This window comes from Zootoca vivipara, chromosome 10 (genome assembly GCF_963506605.1).
Source record: "Zootoca vivipara chromosome 10, rZooViv1.1, whole genome shotgun sequence".
In the NCBI taxonomy this organism is placed as follows: Eukaryota; Metazoa; Chordata; class Lepidosauria; order Squamata; family Lacertidae; genus Zootoca; species Zootoca vivipara.
In genome coordinates this window covers 44032882-44044006 of record NC_083285.1, presented here as the reverse complement: position 1 = coordinate 44044006, position 11125 = coordinate 44032882, and the positions used below count along the sequence as shown (strand labels likewise).

Here is an 11125-nt window from a genome sequence, read left to right as displayed (position 1 = left end):
ACTACAAGCCTCACTGGAGGCGAACTTTGTGGTGGATCAGGTCCCCTGCATGCATGCCTGATGAGTGGAAGCCTGGATTTCATTATCCCTCCCCAACCCTTTTTCAAGGGGGAAAAGTGCACGAATAAGGAAGGTCTTGGGAATAAACAGTTGGCGAGGAAGGTCTAGTTCACAGCGGAGGCTAACCACACGGCAGAGGAAGGTTGTTCCTCTCGTACACAAGGGTGTTTCAGTTCGCCTTGCAAACGAACCAGGCTGCTTCCACTGGAGAGGGACTGTCCCTCAGAGGAAGAGCATCTGCTTTGTGGGTGGAAAGTTCCAGGTTCAATTTCCAGCAGGTTTCACACAAGGCTGGGGACAGTCTTCTCTGAAACCCTCAAGAGCCACTGCCAACCGCCTGACTTGGTGTAAGGCAGCTTCTTATGTCTTACGCAGCTCCTGTTCTTCCAAAGGGAGAGCTTCCACCGGAGAGCTTCCCATGGAATTGTTCCCCATTTTCATTTTTCAAGTGTGGATGGATATCTTAAGCAGAAAAGCATGGTCCTTTCTTGCTTCCTTTACCCACACAGTGAGAACTTGCAGTGACCCTTCCTCGTTTATTATTATTATTTTATTTTTTTACAACATAAATCCACCACAACTCAAATAAACAAATCCACCACCATTAGACATAAACATAACATAAAATTTAACAAACGACAAAATAAAAGACTTTATCCTGCACATGGCCTCCTTGTTTACTTCTTATGAACCGTTTCCTTTATGAGCTGTTATTACGATTTTTCAAATTATGACTTAAAACAAAACAAAACCACAAAGTCTCCTGCAGACATTAATCGAAACAAGACCAGGTATGTATATTCGGGCACTGTTTTGTAAAGTATTCTTTACATTTTCCCCATTCTTTTCGAAATTCTTGTCTGGGAGTCCCCTAATTGCCTTTGTTAATCTAGCCAATTCGATATACAGTGGTACCTCAACTTACGAATGACTCGACGTACGAAAGTTTCAATTCACGAACGGAGCTCCGTCCGCCATTTTGGATGCGGCGCGAATAGGATTTTTACTTACAAATTTTTAATAGGGGTTGCTTCGACTTACGATTTCATTTTTTCCCCACATAGGCTTCTACTTACGATTTTTTCGACTTACAAAGGTCCGTTCAGAACGGATTAAATTCGTAAGTCGAGATACGACTGTAGTTTAGAAATTTATCCTGCCATTCCGTTTTTGTTACCACAAATTCTTTTTTCCCAATTTCTGGCAATTAAGGCCCTTGCCACGCTTGTGGCATAGAGGAATATTTTCTGATCCCCTCTTGTTATACCTGTGTCTGTTATCCCCAATAGGAAAGCTTCTGTATTTTTCATAGTTATACTTAAAACATTTTTTTAAGTTCATCATACACTATGTCCCAGCTTTTGATTTTTTCACAGGTCCACCAAACGTGTATGAATGTCCGCTCTGCTTTACCGCACCTCCAACACAGACCTTTCCTCCTTTTAAAACAGGTGAACTACACCTCGCATCACCCTGACTGACAAGAGGTACAGTTTAGCAACATCTGTCTTAAAATGTGGCTAATGAGATGTTCTCAAAAACGAAGAATAGGTTATGCTTCTTGTACTACATACTTTTCCTATCACCCGAACGGCCCTTTGTATGTGGTGCCCTTTCCCACTTGTCCTCCTGTTAAAAAAGACTGCCCACGTTTCCCACCACCTGGCGAATTGCTTGAAATATAAGGACATTCTGCACCCTCCTCTCGGCTATTCCTCTCCCCCAAACGGTGATTAATGTTTTCGCCGGCTGCACATTAAAGGAGCTCAATGCAAAAATGTGATTCAGTTAGACAGCCTCGCTGTTTCCCAGGTACAGTGCACGTAAGTGACTGCCAGGAAACTAGCAGGGGGTAGCAGAGACATTGATTTTCATGGAGTCCTCAGCAAGTCTATTAAGAGTTAGGAGGCCGCAACCGTGGGATCAAGAGCCGCAAACACAAGACGGAGGCAGAAAATTACATCAGGTCTACAGACTGCCTCAGCCTTTGAGCTTAAGGCAATGAGACACTGTCAGCTTTCATTTCAATGCAGTTTGCTCAAGTGAAGAAACTACCGAGTCCACCTCCAGGCCCCAGGGAGAGAAGACAACAGGGCGGTGGGGTAGAAAGAAGAAAAGTAGGCAGGCAGAAATGTGCAAAGCCACCCTGAAACCAGACAGCACTTTATTGAAGTTTACAATGGAAAAGTTCAAATCACCTCCCACCCTCCTTGCACATCGTATTAAAAGTTCTCCGTATTCATAGTGACAGCTCTGGCAAGGTCAGAGTCAAGTCAGTCCCAAACTTCCCTCCCCTGAGCATTCAGGATTTCTCCTATCAAAGCTGCTTAGCTTGTGAAATCCAAAACATGGACTTCTGTCGAAAGATACGAATCCCATTAAATCTTGTTTTTCACAAAAGCAGCACACTTTTTAAAGCAACAACAAAAGAGTCATAATAGCTTGCTAGGCTCAAAGTTCAGAAGCAGCCTTGGAATTTCAATGATGCAGAAATCAGACCACAATAATGGATTTGCTACAAATGCGCCCTGCCTCCTCTGATTAAAAAAAATGTGGGCTGGCTGAAGTCAAAACATGCTGTTATGTGGCAGCAACACCCTTGAATCCAATGAGTTGGCATGTATCAGGCAAACAGAGTTCTTCTCTCGTGAGCATAAGGGCTGCTAAGTCTTTTTGTCTTTTTTAATTTTAGCGGCAGAATGAGAAGGCAAGCCTCCCTCACTTCAGTGACAGGCAACTACTGCAAATGGGAAGATATACATTTCCAAGGCCCATTCGACCAAAGCAAAGTACAGCATTGTCATAAATAAAGTATCATCTGTCCTAGGCATGCGCCCACACACTGAGAAAGCAACCCCTCTCTCTTCCCTTTATGGCAATATCCACATTGGAGTACGGGCTTGGTTTGCTGCTGTGATCACAAACCTTGAACTCACGCTCTTCCCTCTCGTGTGTGTGTGTGTGTGTGTGTGTGTGTGTGTGTGTGTGTGTAGGAATTTAAAGCTTCTGTTCCTGTTTCAGAACAAATTGTGATTTGTCACTGCGTCTAAACTCGCCAAACTGTGGTTTTCTGTTACTTCTGAATCAGTCCTGTCTTTGAAGGAAGAAAAGTAGTGTATGAAGCAGCCCTGAGAGACACCATTACTTCCAGCTCAGGTTTTTGAGGACTGATATAGATTATGTTAGCCGGCATAGAGAGCAAAAGAAAGTCCAAGGAACAGTAATCAGCAGGAGTAGGCAATGGGTAGCCTGGCGACTCATTGTAGCTCCCTATTAGGCCTGAATCCCAGGCAACCCGTAACTATGAAAAAAGTAAAAGATCGGTGCCAGCTGACAGATGCAAGCAAGGAATTCTTGAAGTCTCTTACTGGCCCTCTCAGACAAGAGATTTTGGCAGAATTCTTCCCTTGCACACCTCGGCTACCAATGCAGGTGCATGAAAAAGGCAGAAAATGAAAGCGGTATGGTTCATAAGAGAGGAGCATAAGCAAAGAACCCTGTAAAAATCCTGGAGGAAGGGACAGAGGAGGAGGGAATTAAACAGCATTTTAGTGGGCAAAGCTAGCATTGCTGGCCCTTTAGCCCTTTCTCAGTTTAAAATAGCCCTCCTTTAAAACTTAGTTGCCCAACAGGGTGTAGTTTCTCACTGTTTATGCAATTGCTCAACGATTCATGTCCTTAGAAGTCAGACAACTCATGTGGGATGCTGTGCCCAACAGCTTCAGTTCCCCCAAATGTTCTCAAAGCACGTTGGGTCTGTCACTTGGAGGACCACGGAGATGCTTCTGAAATGGGGCAACTCCCCTGTACAAGGTGACCACATTTACTAAAAAAGTTTTCACTGATGCATTTTTTTAAAAAAGTGATTCATTGTCCTGAAAGTCAGAGCCTCAGTATGAACCTCTTGTCCTGAAGGAAGCGTCCATGGCAGTAATAGTGGCCCAACAAGTCTTGGGCAGCTGAGAGTATGTATCCAATAGGAAAAGCATGTCTGGTACCAGCAGCAGCATGTCTGAAGTCTTGCTAAGGAGCTCCACTTGCTCTTTCTCCTAAGGCTTCTCCGTTTGATTGAGAAAACAGTGGGAAATCCCGTTACCTCTTCTCGATCTTCTCCTTCTGCAAGCTGAGGGAGGTGAAGCTGGCCAGGAGGTCAGTAACCTCATCCACCTTCCAGAGGGGAGGAAAAAAGCACAAGAACATGTTATAGAAGTCAAAGAAGAATATGATGAAGGAAATGAAATTTGTGAGGGGACCGAATTCATTAATTCACAAATAATGGGACTTGGTATTGTCCTGTTGAGCAAGAGAAATTTCTGCTGCTAAATGACAGAGAGTAAAGAGAAGTATGTCCACAAACATAAGAGACCTTGAAGAATGGGCGAGAGGGTAAGGTCAGTAAAAGAGATTATTTTTTTACAATGATCATCTTTCAACAACAATCATTTTTTAAACAATGACCATTGCAAGCTTTGAAAATGGTGCAATTCATCAATAAAAAGCCACAGTTTAAAATTTGGTCGCCGATTCATGAGGGCTGACAGTGAGACTTGGGACTGTTAAAAGGATCTGCTGCCATGCAGAAGCAGAGTTGCACAGGCTTCCTGTACCAGATTTGATGAAAAAGAAATCAGGACAATGGCTTTCCCTTCTAAGTGGAGCCACAGCTACTAAATAATTTTATTTTCACAGCAAAGCTATTGCGACATTGCTTCTAGCAGTAAGAACCACGTGCAAGTGGAGTGGGCAATGCTCGGTTGAAATCAGGATAGTCTTTAAAATTTAAACTTCTCCAACTGTACTGATGGGTCTTGAATATTTCATCCTTATGTTTCCAATAACAGAAAGTAATGTACCACCACCAATTTGATAAAGTATTATTAAACTAAAGCTTTTCCCCCACAATGTCTTGTAACTAGAGTGTATCATTTAATAAATATATTTTTCTCTACCCTTCTGGAGTCTCAAAAAGGCAGTGTCATTTTGCAACACTGAAATATATTTAAACTCGGTTAAGTCAGATGTTAATTAAATATACAAAATCCCCCCGGTCATTCATTCACCTGCTCTTTTGTACTAGTCATCTGTAGCCTGGAGCAAAGATCATCCAGCTGTTCCCGATGTTCGTGGCGCCCGAGGCGTTCAAGGTATTCCCGCAACATCTGGATGATCTGAAACAAGCAGCATAGGAGAGATGGGATTTACTATGAGCAATGAGGAGGGTTCACACTTCTAAGTACAAGGTCAAAATTTAAGTAAATCTGCTATAGGTTTTGATGAATTCCGAAATAAAATGGAAGCACATTTGACATAAATAAAACAGAACAAATGAGAACTAAATGGGGCAAACACCATGGCTTTTCCACTGGCACAGAAACAAACTAAATATACTTTTCAGAGCAGCAGACTATTAAGATTGGACTTTCCCCCTATTTTATATGCATATTAAATCTGACAGCAGATGGCAGGAGCCTATTTTCCTTCAGGGTTCCTGGAAAAAAAATGGCTTTTACAGAAAAAGCTCCATAAGAAATGTCTATGCACAGAAGACCAACATTTTGCAACCAGGCTCTATTACCCTATATTATGTATTAGATTTCTTGCCCATCCATTATCCTTATTACCTGCTTTACTTCCAGGCGCACGATTTCCAGACTCTGTGAGAGGCCCTCCTGCAAGATGTTCAGCTTCGACTTGGCCAAGTGCAGAGGGGTCCGTCCAGCTCGATCCAAGGCATCTACTCGAGCTCCTGGAAGATGCACATGCAGAAGAAGAAAGGGGTGTTTTAAGGATCAAGATAACCCCCTATGGATATCTATAAACAGGGAAGGCAGCTCTCTAATTGGCATTACCTCCACGAAGCAGTGTGGTGATGATGGGTACATGGTTCGTGCAGGCAGCTGGGGAGGGAAAACACGAGTCACACAACTAAGTAGTTACAGTAACTTGGTGGGGACTCTGCTTAATGGGGTAAAGGTTGGCAAATGGCACTCTCACAAAGGTGCCAAGAAATCCTCAATTCAAATCTCAACTCTGAATCCCTAGGCGGCCTTAAACAAGCCAATACTGCCTCAGCCTCAGCAATCACTTTCAGCAGTATGGAGATAAGGATTCTAGAGATAATGTCCCCATTGGCATGTAACCTAAACCATGGCTTTTAGTGCTACATCTAGAAGCCGGAACAAGTCGGAGCAAAGCCTCATGCGCACATCCTTCGTCCTCCTGCACAGCCAGGGGAAAGTCTTCACCTGCATTTACTTTCAGTTTCTCCTAATGGGTCTTGTGTTTTTTATATTGTCGTTATATGTTGTGGACTGCCCAGAGATCTACGGGTATAGGGCGGTATACAAATCTAGTCTCAGTTTGGTTTCAAACTCCCTAAGGCAGAACAACTTCTTCTAACTCTCTCCTTGTAGTACTTTAGAAAATCCAAATATCCTTAAGCACACAAGTTGCTACTGTGAGGCAAAGGAAGGAAAGAAGATATAAAGGAAAGAAACAGGCAGGTCACAGGTAAGGCCAAATGTGACAACGTGTGTGTGCGAGACGCTTACCCAAATGCAGGGGGGTGTTCCCCAGCCCATCTCGCTGGTTTGGGTCGGCTCCATGGTCCAAAAGCGAGTGCACTAAAACAGAAACAGACCCATCCTAAGTTTGTCTTGAACTTGATGGGCAAAGAAAACCCACCAGATCTGAACTATTTACCTCTACAATAGATAAAAGACTGGCTATTCGACAGCACCGACTCATTAATGTGACAAATATGTTACCATTCAAAATTTAAAAGCATATATAACAGAAAACAATGCTCTAATCATAGCCGCAGCAACACATTTCACTTTTTAATGATTGGTTTCTTGCATTTAAACCCCACCCTTTAGCTAAAAAGGCTCTTGGACTAACTTACAAATACTGTATCAATACTACTACTACTTCAATTCCATCAGCCATCCATAAAAAATCAAGAGCCCCCTAGCTCTTACATATATGCTCACTAAAAGCAGACATTAAGAAGAACATTTTTAGAGCCCATCTAAATGATAACAAGAAGGGGAGCAATCGTCTTATGGCAAAAGTACCCTTGCCCGAATCTCGCCAAATCCATCCCTCACAAAGTGCTCCACAGGAACTAGGATCTCCTGTAATAAAATGCCTATTTTATGTCTCCTGAAACTCTTCTTAAGTTTGCACACAGAGTATTAAGAAGCCATCATATGCACCAATGTGCCATTCTTCCTTGGAAGGAGCTTCTGGCGTTTTCAAAGTTCCTTCCTGTTCCTGCTTTCTAAGATCCTTTTAATTAAACCTTTCAGGACTCAAGACACAAAACCTCAGCTCCTCTTGAAGTTGTTCAGAAATATTCTGACAATCTTACGTGACACCACAATATTTTAGGAAGAATATTCCAAAATTGCATAACATCACTCCTCAGTCTCCTTGCACATGCTGGGTGGGATGCTTGCAAAAAGGATATGGGTGTTTTTTTGGTTTTCTGAAACTCAGCTTTTAAAGCTGGAAAGAAAATGATTAGCAATCTATCCTGGAGAAATGAGGCCAGAAGCTGACAGGCCCACCTCATTTCAATGTGACTCACCAATACTGTCATTTCCATTGCAGGAAGCAAAGTGCAGGGCCGTTCGACCTTTGTCGTCAGCTGCACAGGGGTCCACCCCATCTTCCAGAAGCTGCTGCACTGTTGCCACCAAGGAAGACAAGACAGCAGTCAGAGAGCTGTTCTGTCGGTGATTCGTCATTCAAATTCCAACTTCTGTGTCCGGGCTGTGGAACTGGATCTGGCTGGTGGGCTAGATTATTATCTCCCCCAACTAGGTCCCCTTGAGCAAAATCTGATAGGTGGGCAGGGCAAACGCACACTTTACAAAGTGCCTTTCAAGCACTTCACAGGAGTTGCCAAAGAGCCAAGTCTTTTGAAGCCCTTTGCATAAGGTTTTGCTTGAAAACCCTTTTCACCTGCCCCACACATGGTGTCAGATTTGGCAGCAGGGGGGCATGGCCAAAATGAGCAGGCAGGCCTTGTTAGGTACATGGGCCAGAGGTTTCCCATCTCTTTTCTGCACAATGGATTCTGGCTTGAGGACACTGTTGTAAGAGGGACTGTTGTAAGCTACTCTGAAGACCTTTGACAGCTGAAGAGTGGGTAAAAGTGCTTTAAACAAGTCAAGCTTTTAGTCTGGTTACTGGATACTTCCTCAGTTCACTAATTCCCTTCAAGCTACTGACAAGAGTCTTTTAAAAGGTGTTCCTCCCAAGGGGATTTTGAAGCCACCAAAACCCACAATTCAAAACATTATCCTTACCATGCAGGAAACCACATTCTTGCTGGTTGCATTTCTAGCTTATAAGGCACACATAACCAGAACTGATGTAGAAGACAACAACTCACAAAGATATACACTAGGGCCCAAATGATGTAACCTTACCTGTTTCTAAATCATTAGAATTGGCAGCTTCTCTCAAGCGTTTCAAAGCTGTGGAAAAAGAGAGGGTGAGCTTTTTGGAAAGCAAATAGGACAACAAGAACTGCTTGATTCCTGACTCCTAGGCTCAGTAATTCAGATTTTGCAAAACAGATGCTTATTCATTTCTCATTTCCTATACAAAAGCCATACCTTTTCACAAGGCTGAACTTCTTTTATGGGATACAACATTTTGTGAGTACTCATAAATACAATAAAATAACACATAATTGTATTTTGTGTTATCATATTCCATACTAAGTGTAAAAAATATATATTAATGACCTAGTGCATACTGTAGGTGTAAGCAAGATGATGTCAATTTCAGACACATTTGGTGGGATTGCAAAGAAATTCAAGAGATGGTGGGATAGGTTACGGTAGCAGGAACTACCGGTATATTAATTAACTGCTCTGATACGGGGGGGGGGGAGGACTGGGAATGTCAGAAAAACTGAAAATTCAACCATCTCCATTATTAGAGGAATGGAATAGAAACTTATTGAGCATGGTGCTAATGACGAAGTTCAATTATAAGAAAACCTAGAGAGGGCTTTGGACTTGTTAGTTTTGTAATATAATTTCATATAACATTAAAAACAAAGAAGAAACTACAAAAAATGGAATGGCATTTCTAATTGTTTAAGGGTGAGAACTTAATGCTATGTTATATGCATGATAAAAGTTAAGACTGATTATACAAATAATGTTTCTAATTTATGTCTGCATTTCAGATTTTTACATAATGCAATTTATTTTACCCAGATAAATACAGTTGTCTAGCTAATATTCATTGCGACTGCCATGCAGAAGGCGCTTGTTCAATTCCCATAGACACTAAACTGGGTATTTCCTGCATTTCAATACTATTCTACTTCCATATGCACTCCTTAAAAAAATATCTAAAAGCCCATCTGCTTACCCACCATGTAAGTCCTGTGCAAGAGCGCTTATCTGTTAAGAAAATAACTACAGGTGCAAACAGCAGCAAGGCCTCCCCCCCTTGTCTGATAATCTCATTATTTTGTAAAGTTTTACAAAAGATTTTGAAGGTTTTGCACTCCCCATCTTGTACATGGGAGTGCAAATTTACTTACAGCCTGGCTGCATTCATGTAGCCAGTCTATAAACTGTTTTCTCTCTCAAATCACTTCCTCATTTTGCACCCTCTCATACAAGTGCATTCTGAAGAAACTCTTCAAGTGCCAGTGATGCTGTATTTGTATAAAGAGACAAGTGTGACTCAACAGGGTATTCCCATCTCATTTCTTCCCATGAAGAGATGACCCAGAAGAGAGTATTTTCATCAGAATGACCCAGAAGAGAGTATTTTCCCCCCTTCTCTTTTGCTTGCTATTTCTCCAGGTTCTGCAAAGCCAAAACTGACTTCACTTGGGCTGCAGTCCTATGCACACTTACCCAGGAGCAAGCTCCAGTGGGTCTTCCCACTGCATAAGCATGCTTAATAATCTTGCTTTTGTAAGGCTGCATACTCAGAATTACTCAAAACAGATCAATTACTCCTTCACAGACTTCAGATACCCTTTCTACTCCCAATCAAGATAGTAACATGCCCCAAACCTTCAATAGGTAAAACAGGTAAAATGAAGGTTCCAGTTACTATAAAACCAAGCCACTGTAGTTAATTCAGATTTGAGTGTGCACTATTGCATCCCACCCTTTTTATGGGGAGCTCAGCATGGTACTTTGTGCCCCATAATCACACTTTGGTCGCTACACTAGTGTGGGTCCTCAATGGAGCAGCAGAAGAGCTGAGGCACAGTGGATCACAACTTCAAGGCAGTATGGCTGAAATACCTGACCATGTGACCAAGCACGAAAGCCCAGGCCTGTGGCTGTTTATTCAGTGCACAACAGGCCTCACTTCCTAGTAAGCACATTTGGGGTGGAAGTCCAACTCTGTGCGTGTTTAGTGGGGCACAGCTGCCTGGGAATCCCCACTGAAGTTACACTCCCCTAATGCATATTTGCATGGGTGCGAGCCCCGCTGAACCCATTAGGATTTCCTCCCCGTAAAGCATGCCACAGGTTGGGCTTGTTAGTCGTGCAATAATAATAATTAATAAGTTTATTATTTATCTCCTGCCCCTCTGACTGGGTTGCCCCTGCTACTCTGGACTACTACTACATACTACTGATTAATATTAAGTTTATTATTTATACCACCCCGCTCATCTGACTGAGTTGCCCCAGCCACTTTGGGCTACCAATACAGGGCCCAGCACCTCACCGTGGATCTCCTTGCCGGTAGGCCCCACCTTGCGGTGCAGCCGGGCGGCCTTGCGGCGGCGGCCAACAATCTTGCACACGCGGTGCTCGCACTGCCACGGCAGCTGCAGGTAGTGCAGCGAGGCAGAATCCGGCGCCTCGGGGACGGCCCGCAACGCAGCACCGAGGCCCGTCAGGGAGAACATGTTCGCGGAGGCCGAGCTGGGGTCTCCCGCGCCGCCGCCGCCTTCCATCCTCGCCGTCGAGTCGCCACTGCGCGTACGGATCTCAGGCGAATCGGGCCCAGGCTCAGAGCGCGAAGGCGGGAGCGAACTCGCGTAACCATAGGAACAATAGAATGT

General features: G+C 43.3%; 1 protein-coding gene across 1 annotated transcript; it reads right to left on the bottom strand.

The window, feature by feature from the left end:
• Positions 1 to 592: 592 nt before the first annotated feature.
• ANKRD54 (ankyrin repeat domain 54) lies at positions 593 to 11125 on the bottom strand. Its single transcript, XM_035127466.2, has 8 exons — positions 10786 to 11125; positions 8499 to 8546; positions 7652 to 7750; positions 6612 to 6683; positions 5910 to 5957; positions 5682 to 5806; positions 5121 to 5228; positions 593 to 4227 (listed from the first exon to the last, which is right to left on the bottom strand). Exons 1-8 carry the CDS (start codon positions 11015 to 11017, stop codon positions 4153 to 4155), a joined length of 807 nt encoding a protein of 268 aa, XP_034983357.2. The 5' UTR covers positions 11018 to 11125; the 3' UTR covers positions 593 to 4152.